The sequence below is a fragment of the Cucurbita pepo genome, chromosome 2, assembly GCF_057944985.1.
Source record: "Cucurbita pepo subsp. pepo isolate OVF chromosome 2, ASM5794498v1, whole genome shotgun sequence".
Classification (NCBI taxonomy): Eukaryota; Viridiplantae; Streptophyta; class Magnoliopsida; order Cucurbitales; family Cucurbitaceae; genus Cucurbita; species Cucurbita pepo.
Genome location: NC_141799.1, coordinates 16,245,868 through 16,272,103, shown reverse-complemented (window position 1 = coordinate 16,272,103; position 26,236 = coordinate 16,245,868). Strand labels below are relative to the sequence as shown.

General features: G+C 39.2%; 7 protein-coding genes across 17 annotated transcripts in view; 4 read left to right on the top strand and 3 right to left on the bottom strand.

Annotated features, from left to right (window-relative positions):
• Window positions 1–1,914, bottom strand: part of LOC111789181 (pollen receptor-like kinase 4) — a 2,605-nt gene extending 691 nt beyond the window's left edge. Inside the window, exons 1-3 of the mRNA XM_023669845.2 lie at window positions 806–1,914; window positions 138–713; window positions 1–63 (exon numbers count right to left, since the gene is read on the bottom strand). The exon at window positions 1–63 is cut by the window's left edge and continues 691 nt beyond it. Of these exons, the coding sequence (XP_023525613.1) occupies window positions 1–63; window positions 138–713; window positions 806–1,490 (1,324 nt within the window). The 5' untranslated portion in view covers window positions 1,491–1,914. The remainder of the gene's footprint in view (window positions 64–137; window positions 714–805) is intronic.
• A 150-nt stretch (window positions 1,915–2,064) lies between these two features.
• Window positions 2,065–10,751, bottom strand: LOC111787906 (uncharacterized). 2 transcript variants are annotated; one of them, XM_087121557.1, is made up of 4 exons: window positions 10,064–10,751; window positions 9,494–9,967; window positions 9,242–9,408; window positions 2,065–2,390 (listed from the first exon to the last, which is right to left on the bottom strand). In XM_087121557.1, the coding sequence occupies exons 2-3, from the start codon at window positions 9,715–9,717 to the stop codon at window positions 9,249–9,251; spliced, it is 384 nt and encodes a 127-aa protein (XP_086977683.1). In that variant the 5' UTR covers window positions 9,718–9,967; window positions 10,064–10,751; the 3' UTR covers window positions 2,065–2,390; window positions 9,242–9,248. The 2 variants fall into 2 exon arrangements, with proteins under 2 accessions (XP_086977683.1, XP_086977682.1); XM_087121556.1 differs by lacking the exon at window positions 2,065–2,390 and having other exon boundaries at window positions 9,077–9,408; window positions 10,064–10,750.
• Window positions 2,625–8,907, top strand: LOC111788515 (uncharacterized). Of its 6 annotated transcripts, XM_087121554.1 has the most exons (9): window positions 2,625–2,888; window positions 5,906–5,979; window positions 6,054–6,210; window positions 6,286–6,371; window positions 7,327–7,473; window positions 7,641–7,743; window positions 7,973–8,085; window positions 8,255–8,374; window positions 8,550–8,907. In XM_087121554.1, exons 2-8 carry the CDS (start codon window positions 5,926–5,928, stop codon window positions 8,345–8,347), a joined length of 753 nt encoding a protein of 250 aa, XP_086977680.1. In that variant the 5' UTR covers window positions 2,625–2,888; window positions 5,906–5,925; the 3' UTR covers window positions 8,348–8,374; window positions 8,550–8,907. The 6 variants fall into 6 exon arrangements, 3 of the variants coding, with proteins under 3 accessions (XP_086977680.1, XP_086977679.1, XP_086977681.1); XM_087121553.1 differs by having other exon boundaries at window positions 5,906–6,210; XR_015419938.1 differs by lacking the exon at window positions 8,550–8,907 and having other exon boundaries at window positions 5,906–6,210; window positions 7,973–8,168; window positions 8,255–8,415.
• A 462-nt stretch (window positions 10,752–11,213) lies between the features above and the next one.
• On the top strand, window positions 11,214–15,281 carry LOC111787902 (protein SHOU4). Its single transcript, XM_023667997.2, has 5 exons — window positions 11,214–11,620; window positions 12,500–13,472; window positions 13,807–13,962; window positions 14,564–14,775; window positions 14,874–15,281. Exons 2-5 carry the CDS (start codon window positions 12,582–12,584, stop codon window positions 15,064–15,066), a joined length of 1,452 nt encoding a protein of 483 aa, XP_023523765.1. The 5' UTR covers window positions 11,214–11,620; window positions 12,500–12,581; the 3' UTR covers window positions 15,067–15,281.
• A 648-nt stretch (window positions 15,282–15,929) lies between these two features.
• Window positions 15,930–20,764, top strand: LOC111787901 (protein SHOU4). 5 transcript variants are annotated; one of them, XM_023667995.2, is made up of 5 exons: window positions 15,935–16,199; window positions 17,520–18,503; window positions 19,364–19,519; window positions 19,920–20,131; window positions 20,235–20,764. In XM_023667995.2, the coding sequence occupies exons 2-5, from the start codon at window positions 17,607–17,609 to the stop codon at window positions 20,425–20,427; spliced, it is 1,458 nt and encodes a 485-aa protein (XP_023523763.1). In that variant the 5' UTR covers window positions 15,935–16,199; window positions 17,520–17,606; the 3' UTR covers window positions 20,428–20,764. The 5 variants fall into 5 exon arrangements, with proteins under 5 accessions (XP_023523764.1, XP_023523763.1, XP_023523761.1 ...); XM_023667993.2 differs by having other exon boundaries at window positions 15,936–16,199; window positions 17,532–18,503; XM_023667994.2 differs by lacking the exon at window positions 15,935–16,199 and adding an exon at window positions 16,206–16,345 and having other exon boundaries at window positions 17,532–18,503.
• A 524-nt stretch (window positions 20,765–21,288) lies between these two features.
• Window positions 21,289–24,943, top strand: LOC111787903 (kelch repeat-containing protein At3g27220). Its single transcript, XM_023667999.2, has 7 exons — window positions 21,289–21,677; window positions 22,280–22,468; window positions 23,006–23,235; window positions 23,324–23,494; window positions 23,735–23,840; window positions 24,015–24,221; window positions 24,413–24,943. Exons 1-7 carry the CDS (start codon window positions 21,468–21,470, stop codon window positions 24,581–24,583), a joined length of 1,284 nt encoding a protein of 427 aa, XP_023523767.1. The 5' UTR covers window positions 21,289–21,467; the 3' UTR covers window positions 24,584–24,943.
• A 48-nt stretch (window positions 24,944–24,991) lies between these two features.
• Window positions 24,992–26,041, bottom strand: LOC111788514 (large ribosomal subunit protein uL30x-like). The gene is given in 6 exon segments (XM_087121117.1): window positions 24,992–25,361; window positions 25,434–25,499; window positions 25,501–25,537; window positions 25,622–25,701; window positions 25,822–25,879; window positions 25,966–26,041. Coding segments are annotated over 5 exon segments (447 nt in total). The 5' UTR covers window positions 25,870–25,879; window positions 25,966–26,041; the 3' UTR covers window positions 24,992–25,145.
• Window positions 26,042–26,236: the final 195 nt, after the last annotated feature.

The window sequence follows — 26,236 nt, the reverse complement described above, 5'->3', positions numbered from 1 at the left end:
TCCCTTTGATGATCTTCAACCTGGCGCCCCAATCCAGGCCTGGCTCCTCCAAGTTGTGGTTCCCTGGGTGCATATATGATTAATTAAGATACTAGTACGTACTTGATTAATTAAGATACTACTACTGCTCTGCTTACCGTGCAGATGGCTTGCCAAACTGCCGTTGTCTACAAAGTCGAAAACCAAGAGCTTCTCTTCCTTCCTGTAATAATAGGCAACCAGGGGCAGTAGATTTGGATGCGTCAACCTGCCTAGCCTTCTCATGTACTCATGAAACTCCTCTCTTCCCGCGTTGTTCATGTGCTTGTATCGCTTCACCACCACCGCACCACAGAGAACAGTTGCTTTGTAGGAAGACCCAAATGAGCCACTCCCTAATACTTCGGCGGACGCTCGGAGCAGATCCTGTAAGTCGAACCTCTCCCGGTCATTCCTCACGAACAACAGTTTGCCATGCTCTGCCCCCCTCTTCGGAGCCGGTGCCACCGACGACGACTGTGTGGATCTGTATGCACTCTCCGCTGGCTTGTTCTCCTCTTCAATACTGCCTCCTGCTGGATGCTTCCTTAAAACCAAAATGATGAAAATTGCAGCTGTCACTGCTAATGTCACCCCCAAAACTATCAGTATCACCGCAATTTTCAGCAGCCCTGAGGGTGACAACTGGGATATCTCGCATGCTGGAAGAGGATCTCCACACAAATCACTGTTACCTACAGCCATTCATAATTGATTTTTATTTATTAGTTGTTGTAAGTTACTGACATAAACTTGATCCAGTGTGCAAAGGTGATTATTAAGTTACCTGAAAAACAGGTAGGATCCATATGGCTTAAGCTTCTAGGTATGGGGCCCCTCAACTCATTGTTGGAAACATTAAGTTTCTTCAAAGTATCCATTTCAAGGTGGGGGACTTGGCCTCTGAATTTGTTTCCATCAAGTCTCAACTCCATAAGCGTAGACACGGAAGCGAGAGATAAGGGAATTTGCCCCTTGAATTCATTATTGGTCAAAAACACTTTCTTCAAAAATTTCATACTAGTAAAGGCATCGTCTGGGATTTCTCCAGAAAAATGGTTATAGGAGAGATAAACAGATCGTAGATTGCCTAGTTTGCTTATAACACTAGGCCAAGGCCCAACCAAGGTGTTGTTCATGAAGCTGAGGGTGCGCAAATGAGTCAAAGAAACGAGGGGATTCACATCAACCTCGCCCTTAAGCCCCATATTCTCGAGCCGCAGACCCTTAATATAGCCATTCATACAAAGCACACCCGCCCAGTTAGCCTTGCGGTTGTCGCAAGGAGGAACAGAGGGGTCCCAGCTGCGAAGAGAGGTGGTGGAGGTCAAAGAGCGCTTGAATTGAAGGAGAGTTTCGGCATCGGAAGCCGACAAGACGACCATTATGCATAAGGGGAGGAAGAGGAAAGCGGCGCTGATGGTTGGGGCGGGTGCACGCATAAGCCCCGCCACGCGCACGCCCGTACGCATTGGCCTTCAAAACTGAACCACCCAACGTGGCTCTGAATTAATAACATACACACTCACCTAGGCGTTGGTGGAGAATTCATGGGAAGCTAGATAGAAGAAGGCCCTTCAATGTGGAGGCACATTAATTTGGGGACCATTTTTAATTAATAGAGGTTGCGTGCGGACGAGGAGGGTATGCAGCAAAAGATTGGGGCGTTCAAACGAAACAAGGTTGGAGGGAACTGAAAAGGGTACGCTTAGATTGCAACCCCCCACCGTGTCTTCCATGCCCACCTACGATGGGGAGATATCCAAGGCCAGCCTTTGAATTCTTTTAGGATGTACCCAATTTCTGTTGCCTCTCAACTATTTCCTCATCAAAGCTAGAATTGCTATTTTTTCTTAATTATCATCGTATTTTAAATTTACCATTAAGTTTTGGTTGGAAAAAAGTTTATTCTTATTGCTCATTATAGCAAATAGAGATTGGGAAAGAAGAAACAAAGCATTTTTACGAGAGGAAGCTAGGGGCTATGGTTTTATTAACATAAGAAATAATATAAATCCTCCTATGTTCCATCTCAACGGAAAGTCCAAATATGAAAAGGGAAAAACAATACACTGCAATATATAAATTCTAAAAATATATTCTGAGAAAAAACAATAAAAGATTTACTTTTAAAAGGAATTTAAAATATGGTGTATAAACAAACATGTGATGACCCAATTGTACGCGTCGGTCCAAAAGTAGTTCAAATGGATAACCCAGTGTTAATTCAACAAATAAATGATTCAGATCAAATTTGATTTTAAGTGGAGCTCCTTTTGAGTGAGATTGGGCTTGGGCGAACTTTGGGCCACGGGCCCTTAACGAACGAGGCTGACTGCAGACTTCTGATCCTCCATAGATCGTCTCGGATCCTACGGAATGCAACTGGTAGCATAATTATTTGATTTACAAAATACAATTGGATGAATCCGGCTAAAATTGTTGTCATAATTACTTGATTTCTGTGAGTTTCGTAATTTTTCAACTTCTTCACCAAGAACAAAGATTAAAAGAAAAGGGGGAATTAACGAACAATTGATCAAATAAATATGCTGAATCGAGAACAAAGAGAGAGAAAGCGAGAGGTGGGATGTGTCCTCCGAGCTGAATAGTTAAACCTGGATTGTTCTTTCCTCTTGCTTCACCTTTATACTCCGTTTGGTAGTTTTTGCCGGGCCAGACAACCTACATACCTAAAACTCATACTCACGCTCTGTTAAGAGAGAGAGAGAGAGAGAGAGAGATCATCCTCTGCTATGGAAATGGGATCTCAGTCTTGCCTTCCCAGCTGAATCACTAGCGCCATTTCTTCCATCGATACCTTTGATTCAGTCACTGACTTTTCTGTCTCATTCTCCTTCGCTTTACAGGTACTTTCTACTCTTAATCAATCATTCACCCCTTATCCGCATTTCTATTTCTGATCGTCTTTTTAGATCTTTTCCATTTTCCCCGTTTTCGTACCACTGGGTGATGATTTTATGATCTGGGTTTTCGAATTTGATCCTTTTCAGATGACTTTTGACTGTAGATGGGATTAATCAGAAATGGGTTACTTCTGTATTCTTTGTTTAATTGCCCTCCGCTCTGGAATTGATCACTATCACTCTCCTTTACAGAGGGATACCATGGTTTTACTTTGTTTCTTTGATTTCAACTGTGGACTCCATCAGTATGAAGAATGTGGTCGACCTTTATTTCATTATTTTTTCTGAATTTTTTTCTTTGAGCTATGATTCTATCATCTCCTTACACTCCTAGATTTGAAGTCGTTTGAGGGTTTTCATCATGGAGGATGTTCGATAAGGAGAAGATGTAGTCTTAGAAGTCTGCGTTCAGTGTGGATAACCTTGTGACAGATGAAATTCTGCCTATCTCGATCTAGGAGAATGTATTTGAAGCTGAGTTTTCTTTGAGTTTTCTTTTCTTCTCGGACATGTTCATGTAGTTAAAGCTGCCCGAGGAACTATACTAACCTGGATGCTAGATAGCAGTTAAGCGTCCATTTCGAAGCTCAGTGTATGCTTAAGGTTGCAGAGAAGGGAACTGTAAGCTAGAAACGTAAAGCCATGCTTTTTCCATAGGGTGGGTAGTGGGAGAAGCAGTAAGAATTTCATTGACCCCTTGGAGGAGGAGATGAGAATGTTGGTTAAGGAGGAGAATGAGACTGAGCCCTTGGAGGATAATGGGTTCTCATGGCCTTCTTTCAGGACAATTGGGTGGGCATAAAAGAGGACTTGATGCGGGTGCTGATGTTCTTTGAATGAGGCATTTTGGATAACTCTCTGAATCAGACTTTTGTTTGCTTTGTTCCTAAAAGAAGAGAGGCCAAACAAGGTTAAGGACTTTAGACCCATCAACTTGGTTGTGAGATTGGCACTTCCCCTTCTCTTATTTAGGTTTCCCCATTGACCGTAAACCGAATTCTATCACTTTTTGGAATCATGTTGTGGAGAAGGTGCGAAAGAGATTTGCTTTCCTCTTTTGTTTTCTTTTTTTCCTTTTCTTTTACAAGTGTAGATTTACTTTTATCTATTTAGTTTTTACCCGTCTACTTCTTTTCCCTTTTTAGAGCCCCCAATTCTGTTTCTAAGTCTTTAGAGAAGCTTACGAGGTATTTACCATCGGAAGGGGTCGATGAGGGTAGGAGTGTAAATTGGGTAAATTGGGACTTAGGTGGGGAAGCCAGAGAATCTTGAGGGACTCAAGTTAGAAAATTTAAGGATCCCAACTTTTAATTGTAACGACCCACTTGCCAAAGTTCAAATCATGGATCACCACATGGACTCAAAAGGTCAAAAGGCGACAATTGTAAAGCAGGAGACCGAAAGGAAATTTGAAATTTAACATGCTTTTATAACTGATGTAAAAATAATTTAAAAGTACGCATCAAAATAGCTCACTAAGATAGCAAGTTTTTGAAGAGAATAACATTAAAATAATATTAAAAGTAACATGGATGGAAGAGACTCAATCTATGGCCCCTCCTGCAGTCACACGTCTCCGTATGCTCCCACTATCAACTTACGCTCCATCTAAAAACATAGAATAATATGGGACGAGTATAAAATACTCATTAGGCAACCAACTTGTAGGCTCTTGTTGGACTCATTCCTATACATGAAAACATAGGCTATGTGTTCATAATTATCCCTAGAAGTATCCAAACTACAACATATAGTACTAAACCCCTCAGCATACCTCCTTTAAGGAGTGCCCAACCCCCCCCCCCCCCCCTCGGGGTTCATAACCGGTGGGTTTTTCTCTCTCTCTTAGCTCTATGTTTAACGTATATCTGGTTCCGTCGTCAATCTTGCGCAAATTGCACCTCGAGTCACTATGACTCATGGAAGGGCCATAAGATAATACTCTTTAAGTCTAGAAGAGCCCTTTTGTTCTTTCTCCTTTCAAACACGCTTCTGTCGCCGTACAGTGTTGTCCGTGGTGATAGTGTACGGTGGCGGCTGAAACCGTCCTCTCTTTATTTATTTTTTTTAATTTTCTAGCTGTCATCACTTTCCCTCTTCTTTATTTCAAATACATTGATCATCACATTAACGATTCCCGGTTGAGCCTAAAACCCCCTCATCTGTTCGAGTGGGTGCTTGGTGGGGATAAAGGCACTTACAAAAATCCTTGGAAGGCGTCTACTTTGAGCCCCCTTCCTTTTCTATTCTGGTCTAGTTCTCCATGGAAGAGATATGAACCGTTCCTAATTTGAGGATGGAAATTTGGAGTATTTTCTGCATTGATGGATAAGATTGGCTAATTGGCAAGCTTGGTAGTTCGTTACATCAGCTCCAAAAGAATAAGTTACATTGGAATTCAGAAAATTCTATGAGTTCTTAGTTGCATTAAAGAAGAAGATATAGAGGTTGTGGCCACTGGCAAGGCATTTCTACACCCGCCCTTATCTGCCAGAAAAATTGATGAACCGGCAAGGCTTCAACATAAGGGAGCAGGAATTACTAACTAAGAGCAACCTTTGTGCTTAGGAAGGACTAGCTAAGCTATACCTATTTCTCACGGGTAGTTTAGGTGCCAGGACCTTGCTTCTATCCCTAACCAATTACAATAAATAGTTGTGGTTGTGGCACCCTAAGTAACCTCAACCTCAAGCACTAGTATAATGAAGTATTAACATTCACACTATAGGTTTTGCAGTGATAACTTTTATCCGAGGCCAAGTACATTCCTTCCTTATTACTAAAATAAAGAATTAAGGTTACATATAAGGTAACCTCCACCTAGATTTGGTATATAAAGAAATTGTCATTGCCAGTTACGAAAGACAATGATATTATCCCATGGTTAACTGTATATATTTGATCTTCTATGTGTATAATTTCGTGCAAACTTGATTACTCTGATTTCCACAATTATGCAGGTTCGTTAATTTTCATGTAAATGATCAATCTGAGCAGTAGCTCAAGCGATGACTTTACAAGTCTGATTCAAGAGGTAGGCTCCTCACAATGCAACTGGCACCAAATAATGATGAAAATGCACCCATTTTAAGTCAATTGGATTTTCAGCCACAATCTGTGGAATCGTCATCCCCGGCTGAGATTATTGTCATAGGGAGAGAGAGCTCCGTTACGGATGATGATTTACACAATCCTAACGTTGATGAAACTTGTCACCTGGTGAACGCAGACCTACCGCAATGTCGGATATGCCTCGACACCGGAGGTTTTTAACATTCTTTTTTTGTTCAATATGCAATGCAATTTCATCAAACATCAGTTAAGACAGTGTTTCTTTCAGGAGAAGATTTAATCGCTCCATGCCACTGCAAAGGCACTCAGAAGTATGTCCATAGATTATGTCTTGATAATTGGAGGTCCACAAAGGTCAGTTTTCCTGAATTTCATATTACCTCTCTATTCTTAATTCTTAATTGTAGCAGATATTGTCGATTATGCCCCGTGATATGTCATCTTAATTGTAGCAGATATTGTCGATTATGCCCCGTGATATGTCATCGTCAGTCTCACGATTTTAAAATGCGCCTACTAGGGAGTTCTACTCTCTTATTAGGAATGCTTCGTTTCCCTTTTCAACCAATGTGGGATCTCCCGATCCACCACCCTCTTGGGAACCCAGCGTCCTTATGGCACACTGCCTGGTAACTGACCCTAATACCATTTGTAACAACTCAAGTCCACTGCTATCAAATATTGTCTGTTTTGGCCCATTACGTATCGTCGTCAGCCTCACGGTTTTAAAATGCGCCTACTAGGGAGAGGTTTCCACATCCTTATAAGGAATGTTTCGTTTCCCTCTTCAACCAATGTGAGATCTCATAGTTGGTTAGAACCCGCATCGGTTGAAGAGAGAAACGAAACATTTCTTATAAGGGTGTGAAAACAACTCCGTTTTAAAATCGTGAGGCTGACGGCGATACATAACCGGCCAAAGCAAACAATATCTACTAATAGTGGGCTTGAGCGGTTACAAATAGTATTGGAATGGCTCAAAAGATGTGTCAACAAAGACGTTGGACCTCCAAGAAGAGTGGATTGTGAGATTTAACATTAGTTGAAAAGGAGAACGAGTCAGTGAAAACCTCCTCTAATAGGAGTGTTTTTAAAACTGTGAGGCTGATAGCAATACATAACATATCAAAGCTGACAATATCTGCCAATATCTACTGGCAGTAGGTGTAGATTTAGGTTTAGGTTGTTATATATTTGAACTACTACCAATCTAATACATCTGCTTTCATAGACGTTCCAAACAAGTGGGTGTTCGATAATGAAGTTTTCAAGGTTTTTGGCTTCTAATCCATGTCAGTAATTCTGTCAGGAGGGCTTTGCTTTTGCTCATTGTACAGAGTGCAGAGCTATGTTCATGATACGTGCAAATGTCCCTACTGATCGCTGGTGGTTAAGACTGAAGTTTCAGTTTCTCGTTGCTAGAGACCATGCGTTCATTTTCATCATTGTTCAGCTGGTAGATTCTTGTAATTATATTTTCAACTACTCTGGGTTCATTCACTTTTAAGTCAAGGAGTTTGATTCGAGTTTGGCTAAATTTTCTTCCTTATTATTATCATATAAACCCATTTCATTGTTATGATTGATTTTTCTAGAGAGATCTTCACCATGTGCTTTAAACAGATCGTGGCATTCTTGGGTGTGTTGGTGTACAAATTCTACGGGGAGGAACTAAGGGAAATGTTTGGTTACGAAGAACACCCATATGGGTTCTACGCCATGGCTGGTATACTGAGGCTGCCGATTAACTACTTACTTTTTAGTCTTTCTTATATACGTATTGTATTTATTAAAGTGAATATTCTCCCACAGATTTTTGGTTTCTTTTGATAAGAAGAACCTAGAACTTGCTGTTGGATGAATCCTTGAATGAAATCAAGCACACCGGCTTAAGAAAATGTAGTTGCTATACTATCCGACTTTTAAATGCTTCGTTCTATAATTTCCTTCTGCAGTCTTGGCTATCATCTTGGTTGGATTACTCTACGGATTCTTCATAGCGATTATATGCGGGCAGAGGATAAATGAACGCCACTACCATGTCCTTGCTAAGCAAGAACTGACAAAGGTTCAGTAACGATTTAAGATCAGAATATTGTAAAATTGTCCTCCCCCCGTTAAGAGTTTTATGTCAAAGTTGCGCTTACAGCGGTTAGCATGTATTCCACCTGAGATTGATGGTTCAAATGTCCCATCTCCTATTCTTTGTACTAAAAGAAAAACTTTATACATTTCAGGAGTATATAGTCGAAGATCGAGAACATAACAAAAGTGTTCCTGAACTAGACCCCAGACATGTTATGGAGCTAAGGATGTTAGGCCTGTATTAATCTGGAACTTCATGAACTCAACTTGATGTAAGGAACTCTGTAGTGTATAAATTCCTCATCTTTTTATATCTCACTGGAGAATTAGCATTTGGGTAATGTTGTCTGGCCATAATATTTGTTTTGTAACTTCAGAATTCAATTTACAATTATATTGCAAGAATCCTGGAGGTTTTACATTTTTTTGACCCCGTAATCTTCACAGGTTTTGATTGATCTGGCGGGTATACCTTTGAGTTGATCAAACAAAGCAAATTGTTTATAAAATTTCGCGAGATACCTAGCAAGAAGAGTCTGTGCCTTCCTCGTTTACTATAGCGGTCTGTTTGAACAAATAAGGAGTCGCTTCTTGGTTGGGCACACAGATTTCCTGGTGTAAATGGGCATTCTACGTGATGACGAGGAAATTGCTTCCCGTCCCGCCAGGCTCCCACTTACCCCTGAAGGCCATTTCACATATCCTTTTGGATTTGTATTTCTTTGTGAACGATTCAAATTAGTAAATTAAACTGTAATTTATCTGTTAGCTATTGAGTTATCCAAGATGCTTCAAGGTTAAGACAGCTATGCGTCCATACTCCTATTAATGTGTGTGATCCTTACCTCTTGGGTTCTTTTAGGCAGTCAAAGATATTGCTTAGTTCTAGTCTTTCAGCATTCGTATATGAAGATGTTTCACAAGGAAGGAAAGAGGTCGGTTTGGCTTTTTGCGGAGAAAGAGGGAGAATTGGAGATTAGAAGCTAATCCTTCAATTTCATAGAAGAAGAAACAAACAACGTATCATAATATATGTATAACGAAGTATGAATGAATCCTTAAGTTGGGAGTAAAAGGAAATAAGGTAATTTGAGCACAAAAAAGAAAGAGAGAAAAAAACAAAGAAGAGAAGAAATCACCGAGATTCTAGAGTTCCGAATCTGGTTGTGGTCGGAGCGTTTGAGCGGCAGCCTTGGCAGAATCCTCCACCATTTGTTTGGTTGTGTGGAAGCTCTTGGTAATGGATTCCTTCATATTCTCATTCCCCTTCACTTGTCCATCTTCCACCGGTTTTCCTGGTCGGAAGCTGAGACCCAACCATGGCGCGTATTATGTGTAAGAAACAAGCAGGTAAAGCAAAGGAAACCAAATATGCATATGAATATACTGACTCTATTTTTGGTGGGAAGAGGCAGGTGACGGCTCTATTGACCACTTTTCGAACCTCCTCCCAATAGGAGTTGGGAGGCGGAGGAGAGGATGCTGCCGATGCCGATATTACTCTACCTACTGTTTCTTCGATATTATTTGGTGCTTCCTCGTCGGCCTTGCCAACGCCAACCACCACCACCATCCATAACACTAACACCAAAACAAAACCACCCTTCTTCATCATCTTCAATAGTCCCTCTACGAACTGCTAATTTAGTTGATATACCAAACTCCTTGCGCCTTACCACTACACTAATATATATACACATTATATTATATATATTATATATTATATGTTGCAAGTTCCCGAAGGACTTCCAGGTGGACAGTGCATCTTCCATTTTCCATACACGTGTCCATGCTTTGGGGTTTGGAGCCAACCCAACTCTCCTCCTTTTTCATCTCATTCTCCATCAGCTATTTGAACCTTCCACCTGTCCGGAGGTAAACATATTTCTTATAGTAATAATAGTTTATCAAAGCCAACTTCATTTGAAGAAGGTGAAGAGTAAAATGATAAATACTCATACCATATATACTTTCTTCGCATTCATAAACTCATCTCAATGGTTCTCCATGCCAGACTATGTATGGATACACCCAGAATCCACCTGTACACAATAATCAAATGCCAGATGCGTTGAAAGGTGGAGGACTTGTTCTGGCATCCCAACAATCAACACTTTTTGTATTAAATTAACCAAATTACGGTATTACAGTATAAAGTACCAAAAACCTAAACTCAAATCCAAGTTTCTATTAAATGAATTATTATAGCATACTCGTCCTAAATTCCGCCACTAACCAACCAAACAAACAAACCCACTTGTTGTCAGTCTCCTTCAAGACATGCCGCCCCTGCTATTGTTCAGAATTGACCCTAGGGTGCCCAGAACCGCAAAAGCCAAAAGCGGGGTAACATCCAGGGTATCGAATATTGGAGGAATTATATTCCGGAACAGGTTCAAGTATGGACCGCAGAGATCACGAATTGCAGAGAGTGGGTGCCTGGGGAACCAACTAAGCAAAACCCTAACCATCAAAACCCCGCTTGGCCATCCCTGCAGCCACCACCGTGAAAGGCGTGTGGAGATATCAGATGGGGCGGTCCCAGAACAGGGAGCCGGCCGCCTGGAACGGACCGAGCCCAGGACAAGGAGGCCATTGTTCTTGTTTTTGTTTCTTTTAGAGAGAAATGTGGGATCTGGTTTAGGATGAGTGGGTTGGAAGATTGAGAAATAATATCCGAAGTGAGAGTGAAGACTGAAGAGGAAGCAAGCATAGACGGTGAAGCCTTTGGGTTTCATATTAGAAAATGATAAATTTAAGTTTTATTCTTACCTGGGTGTTACATATATTATACACATCCGTTCCTTACAGCTATATAGATACCGTGTAAAGGTCATTACTGTTTGTCTACATGTGATGACGTACACTCCTCGCCCCTCCATTCTCCTTCTTCCTCTCTCTTTAATTTAGAATCAAGATCCAATTTCATTTATGTCATTCTACTTTCTTATATGTACAAAATACCATTTGATGAATTTGGTTAAAATTGTTGGCATAATTATTTGATTTGTGTGAGTTTGGTAAATTTTCAACTTCTTCACCAAGAAAAAAAGATTTTTTTTCTTAAAAAAAAAAAAAGGATAATGAAAGATTACACCAGTGCCAAACCAACAAAATCAAATAAAATATGCTGAATCGAGAAGAAAGAGAGAGAAAGCGAGAGGTGGGATGTGTCCTCCGAGCTGAATAGTTAAACCAGGATTGTTGTTTTGCTTCACCTTTATACTCCGTTTGGTGGTTTTTGCCGGGCCAGACAACCTACCAGTTGTTGCGGCTCTTTGAAGAGAGAGAAATTCTTTTTATACATACTCACAACTCAAACTCACGCTCAGAGAGAGAGAGAGAGAGAGAGAGAGAGAGGGAGAGGGAGAGGGAGAGGGAGAGAGAGATCATCCTCTGCTATGGAAATGGGATCTCAGTCGTCTTGCCTTCCCAGCTGAATTACCAGCGCCATTACTTCCATCGATACCTTTGATTCACTCACTGACTTTTCTGTCTCGTTCTCCTTCGCCTTACAGGTACTTTCTACTCTTAATCAATCATCCACCCCTTATCCGCCTTTCTCTTTTTAGATCTTTCCCATTTTCCCCGCTTTCCTACCACTGCTTGATGATTCTGTGATCTGAGATTTCGAATTTCATCATTTTCAGTTGAGTTTTGACTGTAGATGGGATTAATCAGAAATGGGTTACTTTTGGATTCTTTCTTTAATTGCCCTCCGCTCTGGAATCCACCATTTTTCACGTTCCTGCACACAGGGATACCATGGTTTTACTTTGTTTCTTTGATTTCAACTCTGGACTTCATCAATTTGAAGAATGTGGTCGGTCCACCTTTATTTCATTATTTTTTCTGAATTTTCTCTTTGACCTATGGATCTATCATCTCCTTACACTCCTAGATTTGAAGTCGTTTGAGGGTTGTCATCATGGAAGATGTTTGATAAGGAAAAGATGTAGTCTTACAAGTCTGCGTTCAGTGTGGATAACCTTGTGGCGGATTAAATTTTGCCTATCTCGATCTAGGACAATGTATTTGAAGCTGAGTTTTCTTTTGTTCTCCGACATTTCAAATACGTAAATTCTCTGTCCAAACAAAGTTGAAACTGGATCTCCTACCAATTCACTCTTTTCTATTGCTTTTTTTAGTCACCAGCTGTCTAGTCTTGTTTTAAGCATTTCTTTTATCTTGTTTCTCCAATTCTTGATGTACAAATATATTCTGGTAAGGTTTCATTTTTTCTTAGTGAAATGAAGATTGAATACACTTTCTACCTATAAATACTGGAATTCCATCTGCTTACTGCATTTCTGGCCCTGTGATTGGGTTTTAGTAAATTGAAATTGTTCTCCTGCCCCTCTCTCTCTCTTTCTTATGCTATTGTTTTATTCTTGTAGGACACCGGGACTTCTATTTGGCCTTCTAATAGTTGCCTTCTTAGCTTGCTTTGGTCCACTTGAGATTCTTTGAACTGATTTGATGGGTTCCAGATTCCCATCTCATCAACTTAGCAATGGCCTCTTCGTCTCGGGGAGGCCAGAGCAGCACAAAGAAAAGGCTCCAACAATGAGTTCAGTGGCAATGCCCTACACTGGTGGCGATATTAAGAAGTCGGGAGAACTGGGAAAGATGTTTGATATTCCTATGGAGGGCTCTAAATCTAGGAAGTCTGGGCCCCTCAATGTTGCTCCTACAAGGACTGGTTCCTTTGGAGGTGCTGGGACTCATTCAGGACCCATCATGCCAAATGCAGCCCCCCGGGCGGGTTATACCACCTCTGGTCCTATTTCTTCTGGCATGATGACTAGCTCAACCTCATTCAAGAAGTCTACTTCTGGGCCACTAAACAAACATGGAGAGCCTGTAAAGAAAGTATCTGGCCCTCAATCTGGTGGAGTGACACGCCAAAATTCTGGACCTATTCCTCCAGTTCTTCCTGCTACTGGACTCATCACATCTGGCCCCATTTCTTCTGGTCCGTTAAACTCATCTGGGGCACCTAAAAAAACGTCTGGTCCTTTGGAATCAATGAATTCGATGAAAATAAATGGTCCTTCGATAGCACAAAATCCGGCTGTGACTACCCTTAGCCCAGATGATGAATATTCTTTTGGAAAGAGCTTCCCAAAATTAATACTCTGGTCTGTGATTCTCATATTTGTGATGGGGCTCATTGCTGGTAGTTTTATTCTTGCTGCAGTCCACAATCCTGTTCTTCTCATTGTTATAATTCTACTCTTTGGAGTAGTTGCTGCAATATTTACCTGGAACACCTGTTTCGGAAAGAGAGCTCTTATTGGTTTCATTTCTCAGTATCCTGATGCTGAACTCCGAACCGCAAAAAATGGGCAATATGTCAAAGTTTCTGGGGTATGTTGCCTAACAAACTACTCTTTGATTGTGGTGAAAATACCTAACTACCACTCTTGATGGTGTTGGATATTTTATAAGATATTGAATGAAATGAAATGCACATAACCATTTGTCTGGCTTTTGATTCATTTAACTATCAATAAATATGGTTTTAGTGAACTATAGAGTAGGCGTACTTCCTGTTGAAATGTGAATTTTGGGCAACAATCTACTATAAATACTACCCAAACTCCCAAATTTAATCATTTTTTGTTTTATTTTTATGATATTTTGTTGTACTTTGTAAAAGGGAATATATTATTGATGTCACAATACTCCTCAAACTCTGCAGGTTGTTACATGTGGCAATGTGCCACTTGAGTCATCCTTCCGTAAGGTTCCTAGATGTGTCTATACATCTACAAGTCTATATGAGTATCGAGGGTGGGGTTCAAAACCAGCAAATCCTGGACATCGCCGATTCACATGGGGACTGAGATCATCGGAGGTAATGTATCCATGAGGTGATGGAATACAATTGGTTGTTGACTTTTCTCTCTTCATTCCCAGATTTCTTAAAATTGAAGTCAATTGTTGCCATTAAGTAAAAAACTACAAGAACTCTTTCCCCTTTCCTGTTAATAAGCATCCAATTTTGATTAAGAAAAATAGAAGTACAGCAGATATAACGAGCATGTTTTGGGCGAGGAGTCGTGTTTGGAGGTTTTGAGCAAGGAGCTTCATAAAATTTCCCGGAAGTATGGCAATAGCTAGTTAAGGAATTCCCACCATGATTGAATCTTGATTTGCTGGAGACGGCAGTGCTCACTTGCATATGAGGACATATTCATACACATTTATTGAACATTACTGTAAGAAACATATTTTTCTGTACGTTTCAGATTTGAGAGGATATTTGAAAGGTATTCAGGTTTCCTCTGTCTGTTCTCTCATCTTCATGCCATCTCTAAAAGCAAGAAATTACTAATTTTAGAAGTGCTTGGATATTGTATGAATGATAATACCCTAATTTTGTAAGTCTGTTCTATAATTGAAATTCAATATCTATATTGATAAATTAATTTTGTGCTCATGTTTTTCTTTCATAGAGACATGTGGTAGACTTTTACATCTCTGATTTCCAGTCGGGATTGAGAGCGTTGGTTAAGACGGGATATGGTTCTAGGGTGACCCCATATGTTGACGACTCTTTTGTTGTTGACGTTAATCCATCAAACAAAGACTTATCTCCAGAGTTTGTCCGATGGCTGGGAAGGAGGAATCTTTCAAGTGATGATCGTGTAATGCGATTAAAAGAAGGGTAAGCAACTTTTGTTCTCTTACAATTCAGAGAAGAATTCAGTTCCAGTTTGATGGTTGGAAGTAGTATTGTTAAATGTGAAATGATATAAAATGTAGGTACATAAAGGAGGGTAGCACTGTTAGTGTGATGGGAGTGGTTCAGAGAAATGAGAATGTGCTTATGATCGTCCCCCCGCCAGAACCATTGACCACTGGATGCCAGTGGAGCAAATTAATATTTCCAGCTAGCCTTGATGGTATCGGCCTCAGATGCGAGGACTCATCAAAAATTGATGTGATTCCTGTGTAGTTAGTTATATGTGCATAAGAAAGTTGTTGAGGTATTGCGGTTATTATAACGATATTTTGATGATCAGGGTGCATCCACTGAACAACCAAAGAAGACTTCACTTCTCTTCTTGGCTTGATGTATAGTTTGTATTCATATTCCTTCTTTTATGTTTCTAGAGCTTGAAATTACATTGTTGGGTTTAATTTGTTATGAAGAAGAAGAACTTTAAATCTTGGGCTGACTGGTAGTAGCAAGTATTATATGAAGAAGAAATGCAAGTATTTTTGGTGTCAGATATAACATGGCTTCTCCCTTCTTCTATTTTGCAACTTGTGGTTGGCATTTGTTTTATGGTGCATTCCAAGTTAGAAAGTGTTAGTCTAGAAGCAGGATAGGTGGAAGGGTGGAAGGGTGTTGCTGAATCAACTGTGCAGCAGTAAAGGCAAAGCGAGGTACAGGACATATCGAAGTATTTGCATCGGCACCATCGGCACCATCGGCACCATCACACGTAGTTGTTCATACTGAATTAAAAGAAATATGAGTTAATTTTATGTAAGATCTTCGGGAGTTCATAGAATGAAGAAGGAAAAAGGAAAAGAGGATGGGAATGTTGAAAAAGAAGAAAAATGGTTGTAAAGGAAGTGATATAGTGTCTTCTGATATAATTCTAACCTGGAGAACGGAAACTAAAGGAGCTTAAAAAAAGGAGGTAGGAATAAGTTGCAAAAGCTGAGATGAAATGAAACAATGCCAAATATGGGAAAGTTGGGGAACCAATGATATTTGTACATGAAATTCGCAATTGTCCTTAATTATAAATACCAAAATATAATTACTTTATTTCGTCGGATTTTAGAGACACTGAATACCGATGGTTATCAGTAGTTACAGAATCAATTTTTTTTCTTCTTTTTTCTTCTTTTTTCTTTTTTCTTTTTGACAAAACCCAGAGGGAGAGGGAGAGGGAGAGGGAGAGGGAGAGGGAGAGGGAGAGCGACGGAAGTCAGATAGCGAGCGAGGGAAGGGAACCGTCTTTGGGATTGAGACTGAGATTTGGATTTGGATTGGTTTTGGAAGTTTCTATTTTCGGCACATTATGTCTCCTAATCCATCTGCTATTACACCTGCTGTCACTGCTTTTCCTACTGGTAAGTGCTCAAAATGGCGTTTTCCCCCTCTCCTATCTTCATTCTCCCCTTTTCACTTCATTTCTTCTCTACTACTTAACTTTCTAATTCCTCCTCGCTCCTAGATCTTCTCCATTTCGCTGATGTTTCTTTGAATGGGGACGTGGGTGTGTATTCCTTGGCTGTTCTTATGCTTTTCTGCTTAGCTGGTGGGAGTTTTTTAAAAAAAAAAAAAAAAAAAAAAAAAAAAAAAAAAAAACATCAATTGTTCAATTGATTATAATCTTCAAGCTTCTAAGTCTGAATCTTTTAAATGTCTTAGTAGTCTTACAGATCCTAGCGCCGTCTTCAATTTCAGTACGCAATCATGAGACATTTAATCTGTTATTTCCCCACAACCCTTTAATTTCATAATTTCGGTTATTTTCTTCTGGTGTTTTTCCTCCCTTTGTATAAAGGGTAAAACTCAAGTATTTAGTTTTTACGGTGAAGCTATTCTATTGAGGAGACATTCATGTAATCAACTGTTGTTCCTAGGATTTCTTTTCATTTCTGCCCGTTTCACATCGTCTAGTTTCCTGCACATCACCCAACTCCTCAACTCCAAACATTTTTTCATCATCACTTCTGCCTATCAGCTTGATTCGGGGTTGCTGTCTTTGTTGAATAAAGTCTGGAATTCCAGTTCTTTTAATGATTTAATGATTGTATTAGAAGCTAATTATCTGCTTGTTGATACTATACCAACAAAGTTTCTATGAAATTGGTTATGTGTGGATACTATCTGTGTGTTTTTTACCCCTTTCCCATCGCTTCTTTTTGTACCTTGTCATTCATTATTATTCACTTTTCTAGATGTACTTCAGCGTGGATATTTTCCAGCAATTTAATCATTTCTTTAACACGGTGTTCAACTCCCTTTTCATATCTTAATTAATTTGTGTTGCTGTTTCCCCGAGTTTACTGGCAGTCATAGTTGTTTCTTTCTCATATGGCAATCACCTGCTGATCCTGCCCTGCATTTCTCCACTTATCAGAGAAAAATGTGTGTTTAAATTTAGTTTAATGTTAAATATGGTGAATTATTATGCAGCTAGACCTCTTTTGCTCTCCTAATCATCTATTTATTTAGGGCCAATCAATTCTAATTCTGAACCAATTTAATAATGCAGTCCTATGCCTAGCCATGTTTTATGCTCTCATATTCACGATGAACTTATCTCTGGCTCTGGCTCTGGCTCTGGCTCTTATCCAGCTTTTGAGACTTCGTTGTTTTCATTACCTGGCACATGTTTCTGTGTCTGGCTCATGTTTAATGTTTTGATTAAAATTGATTGAAAGTTTGGCCTTCAGGAGAGACTTGAGTATTACATCGGCTGCTGATATTTCCGTTGTGTTAATTCCTGTGGACTATTTTGAAGAGGCAAGATGAGTTCTAGAATACCATCTCATCAGCTTAGCAATGGCCTCTACGTATCAGGGAGGCCTGAGCAGCCTAAGGAGAAAACTCCAATTATGAGCTCTGTGGCCATGCCCTATACTGGTGGAGATATTAAGAAATCAGGAGAGCTAGGGAAAATGTTTGATATTCCTGTGGATGGCTCCAAGTCCAAGAAGTCAGGACCTATAACTGGTGGCAACTTGAGGTCTGGATCTTTCGGAGGTGTTGCATCTCATTCTGGACCTATCATGCCTAATGCTACAGCTCGCACCATGTACACCACTTCAGGTTCTTTATCTTCTCAAGGCATTTCTGGTTCAGCTTCACTAAAGAAATCAAATTCTGGACCTCTGAGCAAGCATGGGGAACCTGTAAAGAAGTTGTCTGGTCCACAGTCTTGTGGAGTGACACCTACTGGTCGTCAAAACTCTGGGCCTCTTCCTCCTGTACTACCTGCAACGGGCCTTATCACATCAGGACCCATTTCTTCTGGCCCTCTAAATTCGTCTGGAGCTCCACGGAAGGTTTCTGGTCCCTTAGAATCAGTAGGATCCTTGAAATTACAGGGTTCTGCAGCTCACAGTCATGCTGTGACTACTCTTACTTATGATGATGATTATTCATTTGCAAAGAACTTCCCAAAAATAGTATTATGGTCATTAATTCTTCTATTTGTGATGGGCTTTATTGCCGGGGGCTTTATTCTTGGAGCTGTCCATAATGCGATCCTCCTCATTGTGGTTGTGGTTCTTTTTGGTGCTGTTTGTACACTTTTCATTTGGAATACTTACTGGGGAAGAAGAGCGCACATGGGTTTCATTTCTCGCTATCCAGATTCCGAACTTAGAACTGCAAAGAATGGACAATTTGTGAAGGTCTCTGGGGTAAGTATGTTTCTTGATATTAGTAAAACGTACTAAGCCAAAGGATGTAGATAGAATTGATGAGATCAAGAAGCTAATAGTTTTTTTCCTTAGCCTGGTCTTTGTTATAATTAAGTTTCATTTCAATTGTCTGTTTTGTCCATTTGAAATCCTCAGTTACCCCCGTGTTTGGCTTTCTTCTCTTAGGATTCTATTGATTGTGTCGACTGTGAATTTCTGCACCTCATAGTCGGTTGCATGTTTTAATCAGCAAATGTTATAATTTTGGCAACCCAGATTTTCTAGTTATATTTGATAATCCATGGGAATTACTAAATAGAAGTGTTTGAGCATAGTTAGTATGTGTTGGATATTGTCTCTAAGAGATGGTTAGAGAGGCATTACATTAGAGAGAACTGATAAATGTTCGTCTCCCCATTTAGATTCATACACAAAGTTTATCATTAAAGATACTATTTATTTTTCATGACATGACTACATGTGTGGGGAAACAACTTACTGGACTTGGTCTAGTTAATTATTTTAAAAGTTCACTTACAGATACTTTGATTTTTCTTTCAAAAAAAAAAGAAATTCTGCTAGCTGTGTGCATTAGGAAGGGAGATTTTTGGCTGTTATCATCTTCTGATGGTTCTGATGCATTCAATGGTTAGTGATATCTTATCTACGCCCATTGTCTAATATACTGGAGGCTGATTACATATCGATGCCCATTGACTATTTTATTGTAAGAAATGAAATGTTGCAATTTCTCAAATGGGAAAAAAGAAAAAAAAAAAAAAAAAAAACTCTTTCTTCATCTTGTTATCATTATATCGCTTTATTTGTAGATTGTAATTTGTATTGGTCCTGTTTTAAAGGTGGTTACCTGCGGTAACATGCCTCTTGAGTCGTCCTTCCAAAAAGTTCCTAGATGTGTTTATACATCAACGAGTTTATATGAGTATCGTGCGTGGAGCTCCAAAGCTGCCAATCCTACACATCGCCGTTTTACTTGGGGGCTCAGATCACTAGAAGTGAGTGACTGAAGACTCAATTTATGGTTATAGTTGATTAATCCTTGAAGTAAATTTACTGTCTGCTACTCTCTCTTTGTTTTGGTTTCTGGTTTCTGTTTTGTGTGTCGTGGGGGGTTGAGAATCATGGCATATTATTGTTCATTTGATCATATAATTTTTCTTACAAACTTACGAGTATTGAACTCCTTTTCCATTAAAAGCTATGATTCACAAATTCAGTTGGAGCTTACATAGTGATTAATGAATCAATATCATAAATACAAGATACGGACCAAATTTTTTATTCTTAAAGGTTGAAGTGGTCTGTAAATATCTTCAGCTATTTTGTCGCTTGATTTGAATGTTCAATTTTGTTATTGAGGCCACTTATAGCTGAACCTTTTGGTGTTATTCACAGAGACATGTGGTTGACTTCTACATCTCTGATTTTCAATCTGGATTAAGAGCATTGGTTAAGACTGGTTATGGCGCGCGAGTGACTCCTTATGTTGACGATCCAATTGTTATTGATGTTAATCCAGTAAACGAAGAATTGTCGCCAGATTTCATTAGGTGGTTAGGCGAACGAAATCTTTCAAGTGATGGTCGAGTAATGCGTTTAAGAGAAGGGTAACCAACATTGTGAACTTATGAGCGCTTTTGAATTAGCACATTGCACCATCCATCTAAGAACAGATATGTGGCAGGTCTTACTGTTTTATTATATGTGCAGGCATATCAAGGAAGGAAGCACTGTTAGTGTAATGGGAATTGTCCAGAGAAATGAAAATGTGCTGATGATTGTCCCTCCGCCCGATCCAATTGCAAGTGGGTGTGAATGGAGCAAGTGTATTTTTCCAGCTAGTATTGAAGGTATTGTTTTGCAATGTGAAGACATGTCGAAGAACGATGTGATACCTGTTTAGCATCTCGAACATGAACTCATTTGACTTGAAGGAATCGTCTTTCCTCATTTAATATTTGCTTTGTTGATGTTGATGTTGATGTTGTTGGTAGGTAGGTAGGTTAGGATTGACGATGAATTGACAGAGATTCCGATGGTTTAAGATGGATGTATGGGGTGGTGGTGGTGTTTTTAGTTTTGGTGTATAGTTTTCGAGAGTTTCTTTTCCATGTTTTTGGTGTAGGGAAAGGGCATGAGAAAGCTTCTTGTAATAGGGAATGGGCTTGGTGCTTTGTGTATTTAAGAAGATTGACATCTTACTTTTAAATAGAATATGAAAGTGTTACGTGTTTATCGTTGATCGTTGAATGTCTTCCTTAGCTGATATCACGAAACCTCACCTTAGTATTCACTTTTGAAATGACGAGAGCATAATTGAAATTCATTTGAAAGCTTAAGGGCGCAATAGAAACTCGTCACTTGCATCCATGTTTGCCTATATTTGTTTGAGAATCTCACGTGGGTTGGAGAGGAGAACGAAACATCATTTATATGGAAACTACTTTTAAAAAAGGATCATTTACAAGGTGTAAAGGATCATTTACAAGGTGTTGAAACTTAAAAAAAAAAATCGTATGTTTAGGTCATTACAATTTTATAACTGGATAAGTTGGGCCAAATCAAAATAAGATTAAACACAAAATTGATTTAAACACAATTTGGGTGAAAGATCCTTTGGTACCATGCCCAAAACAAAAGAAATGGAAGGATATTTTCCCTCTTTGGTGGGTGGAAAGCTTGTTCTCTGCGGCTTCTACTCGGTGGGACTAAAAACCTTGTCACAAATATTTATAAATAGGAATAAAACGGAGGGACATAAATGTTAGATAATTTCTGTAAATGATCTATAAGAGATCCATTAAGCAATTGCAGTGTAAATGTGATTACAGACGAGACGGAGGGCGGGGCTGCCCCATACACAGACAAATCCTCCGGTTCACAGATCTTGAAATCGGCTTTCACATTTGCCCTCTGCACAGTTGGGGTTCGATCGCATGAGAGATGGCGAGGCCGTCATCGAAGCACGTATCAGTGAAGTTGGTGCTAATATGCTTGGGGCTTCTTGGATTTGCTCTCATGGCCGACTTTATGTGGGCTTCCTCTTCGCGCTTTTCCTATTCATTATCTATCGCATCCAATTGGGCTCCTCCTTACCATTCCGATAGCAGCATAACGATGCCCAGAAAGCCAGATCATGGAAATCTCAACAAGGTCAGCTTCACTCTTGTCCATTGATTTGTGCAATTTACTTAACGTTCAAAGGTTTTGGATATTGATTTGTGTATAACTTTTTTTTTTTTTTTTTTTTTTTTTTTTTTTTTTTTTTTGATAAGAGACAAGATTTGTGTATAACTTGAAAAGCTGTCTCTTTCGTACCATATGTGAAGGATTAGCACTTGCCGTGGCATTGCCTCTTCTTTCCCGATTTTTATTATCTTTCGTCAATCTTAACATTTCCCTGCTTCAATTTGATGCTACGCTCTTTTGTTTCTTTAGGATTTGAGTGAACTCCTATTCACTCAGGTGGGTTCACTTTTTCATTGTAGACCATTTTATACCCATAATTTAGTTGGGCTGTCTCCATTATTCAATGTGAAAAATCTGGGAAGAAATAGAATTAGAATGCTTATTCTTGGATTATACGACAATTTGAGAGAGCAAGTATTACTGCCTGATGGTGGAATAAGTCTGCAATGTTTTGGGTACTCTTTCAGTTTACTTTCCTATTTTGAGAATATCAAACCATACAAAAGTTTGAACAATCTGAGCTCTCCTTTTAAGCAGTTAACGGCTACATTCTATGGTTATTGCAGGGAGAGGCTGCTAAAGGTGGTAAAGACACTAATCCTGGGAGAACACTGTCAGCAACCTTTGCTGATCTGCCAGCTCCAGAGTTAACGTGGAAGAAGATGGCAACTGCTCCTGTGCCTCGCTTGGATGGTGCTGCAATACAGATCAAGAATCTTCTATATGTATTTGCTGGATATGGCACCATTGATCTTGTGAGAATCTTGCCTCATTTTCAGTTCTAGTGGGTTCATGCAGAGGGAACGAAATGTTTTGCAGCTAGATTCTAGTAACATCTTTGCGGATGATCTGCCCATTAAGTTCCATATATTATTTTAGCCATTATGATAACTGTGACTGTGACTTAGTTAAAAAAAAAAAACCTGCAAAATTGCTTTTAAAATAATGCAGATTTCTCCAAATATCTTGCAACCTTCTGCAATTTTTTGTTTTCCTTGAATAACTTTTGTATAGGCTGTATACTTATTGTCTAAAGAACCAATATATCAGTTTTTAGCAAAATTTAGGCATATTTTTCCGATGGCAGAATAGGAGATTGCCCTGTAAATTCAGCATACTTGATCAGACTTAATAGGCTCTCTGCTTTTTATTCCTAATTTTTTATAATGACTAACAGGTACACTTATTTATTGATATTGTAACCAATTACTGGTCAGAAAGGAAGATTTGGCCATGTTAGTCTCTGTTATTGGGCTCTTATTTTTGTATCTCCTTTCTGTTGGTGGTTATAGGTACATTCACACGTTGACGTTTATAATTTTACTGATAACACATGGGGAGGAAGATTTGATATGCCAAAGGAAATGGCACATTCACATTTAGGGATGGCAACTGATGGAAGGTACATTTACGTAGTCACAGGGCAATACGGTCCACAGTGCCGGGGCCCTACTGCTCATACATTTGTGCTCGATACAGAGACAAAGCAATGGCAGGATATGCCCCCATTACCAGTCCCCAGGTATTTTTCCTTTTTAAGAAGCGGACACTGTGATTTTATATTAGAAGTCATACCATTAAATAGTCTTAACATGATGAGATATTTGCAGGTATGCACCGGCAACTCAACTTTGGAGAGGTAGACTCCATGTGATGGGCGGTAGCAAGGAAAACCGGTACACACCTGGTTTGGAGCATTGGAGTCTTGCTGTGAAGGATGGGAAACCCTTAGAAAAGGAGTGGAGGAGCGAGATACCTATTCCTCGAGGAGGACCTCACAGGTCTTTGTGCTGTCTTTTGTGATGACTTATAAATGCAATTTTGATACGCATTTCCAGTTTGTTGATGATTATAAGCCTTGATGACTTGGACCTTGAGTGACCAGTTTGATATTTCTTTTATGCATGCTTAGAGTAGTCTTTCTATTAGACCTCGAAAAGATCAAAACATTCTTAACTTTGTCTTGCAGTCGCTGCATGGATTTCTCTTGCATTTCATCAAGTGTATTTGGTTTGTTGCAGGGCATGTATTGTTGTTGATGACCAACTTTATGTTATCGGAGGACAAGAAGGTGATTTTATGGCAAAACCAGGATCCCCTATTTTCAAATGCTCTCGCAGGAATGAGGTAAGCTCATATCTACAGCTTTATCCCTTAGTTTCGTCAACATCTTTACTCGTGTATTTGATCTCTGCTAAGGATTTTGAAACTTCTTAATGTCGTTAACACTCTTTATGGTTGAAAAAAAGGCCTTGAACTAGAATGCAAGAAGTTTATATTCAATCTTGTGGGTTGAGTTAGGTGGTTTACAGTGATGTTTACATGCTGGATGATGATATGAAATGGAAAGTGCTGCCATCAATGCCAAAACCGGATTCCCATATTGAGTTTGCTTGGGTGGTGGTTAACAATTCAATTGTCATTGTTGGGGGCACGACAGATAAGCATCCTCAAACCAAGAAGATGGTTCTCAATGGAGAAGTATTCCAATTTAACTTGGATTTGCAGGTATCAATCATTTCATATACTCCTTACGTAATTTAAAATTTTAATATAATTTTATCGTTTTCATCTTAAAGAGGGAGACAACTCCTTCCTTGTTTGCACTGTTATTATGTTGTATGATTGCAAATATCCAGAGGAGTGGGGTGTTAGGTTGGTTTAGTTGAGTCACGTTTTTGTTGAAATTTGTGTTGCAGCAATGGTCAGTGATAGGGAAGCTCCCATTCCGTGTGAAGACTACGCTGGTTGGGTATTGGGATGGATGGTTGTACTTTACGTCTGGACAACGAGATAAAGGACCCGATAATCCCTCGCCGAAGAAGGTGATTGGTGAAGTGTGGAGAACGAAATTGAAACTCATCTTATGACAATTTTTCCTTACATTTCTTCTGCAACTTCGTTTTGGCTGTGCTGTGCCTTTCTTGTAGAGCGTAGAGGTTGATTGAGAACAAAAGAAAAAGAAAAGAAAAGAAAAATCCCTCCTACCCTTAGATGTATTCATTCTCTGACTAAATATTTTGTTGCTCCCACTCAATTCTGAAGTACAAATATTGTACAACTATCATTTAGATGGGGTAAACTTTGTTCTTTTATTTATATAGTTTTCATAGTCGTCTCTTATTGAGCCTGTACAATAACAACACTGCATCCATCCAATTGGAATGGGAAGATGATGATATTATAATAGCTTGGAAAGATGATTATATATTTGTGGAGGATTTGACTCATATTTTGGTGTGAATTTCTATTGCCGCAACTAAACATAGAACATAGAATTCAAAAGCAAATAGGTGACTTTAGATTAGATTATTACCACTACGTGTAGTATATGTTCGAACAATTTTGAAGAAATGTTATAAAAGAAAGTATCCATCTAGTCGATTGGGAAAAACAAGAATGAGTGACAACAAAACTGGTCCTCGTCCTCCTCTAGTTCATTCTCCTGATAAGCTCATTAATATAATTCTCACGATTACCTGCGTCTCCTCCTTCAACATAGTGATTCCTCTTCTTTTTCAATCCGCCCAAAGGTGCCTTCAACTTAAACGGCCATAGGAAGTTATTTGCCTCCTTAAAGTGAGGACCCACAGTCATGATCTCATGGACGAGATCTTCCATGCAGATAATGCCGTATTTACCCAGTGCCTTCATTTAATAGGAGAAGGTAAGAAAATTAATTAACACATTAGCTAAGAATGAGAAGACAGAGAGAGAGACCTGCTCCACAATTGAGTTGTCTGTCAATGCAACTCTCCGCTTGTTTAGCTTCCCATAACCCCGCTTTATAAATAAGTTCTTTAACGCTCTTCAAATTGGGGTACCTGAAAAAGTCAAATTAATAATAGTTCAGTCTGTTGTGGAGGTAAATTGTTTTAAAGAAACAAAAGCTTTAGGAAGAAAAGTACCCATAGGTCACGTAAGGCTCCACTCTGTGCAGCATATTCAATGTTGCTTTATTTACTTTGAGGAAAACACCGTTGAAAATCTGTAGTAGAAAAAAGCAGTGATCGCCCAAACAAAATCTACCAGCTATGTCACCCCCATACTAATCGGTAACTACCAGATTTATTTACCAGGCTTAACAACCACAGCTTTGATATTGTACCTGCCTCAAACGCAACAGCTGCAATATCTTTCTAGTCTTTGGGTGCATGGCATTGATACTGATATTTCATCAAAATTTGAGACATCAGAACATAATATCATGTATAGCGAATGATATACCAGTTCACTCAAAAAATAGACATACCCACGAATGCGAGTGATAAACAATAATTTAGCCTCAGGGTCAACATAAAATCCTCCTTTTAATTTTGCCTCACGCTTCAGGCTAATCAACTCTTTATCCTATATAAAAATTGGGCCGCGGGTATCAAACTTTTGGAAATTAAGGCCCAAAGTTAAAATATTTGGGCCCAATAAGAAATTTAACATCTATTTCCCATCTATTTCCCATCTTTCTTTGGACTTAAATATAAAAGCATTTGTTGAAACTAAAAGAGACCCAATTTATAATTTAT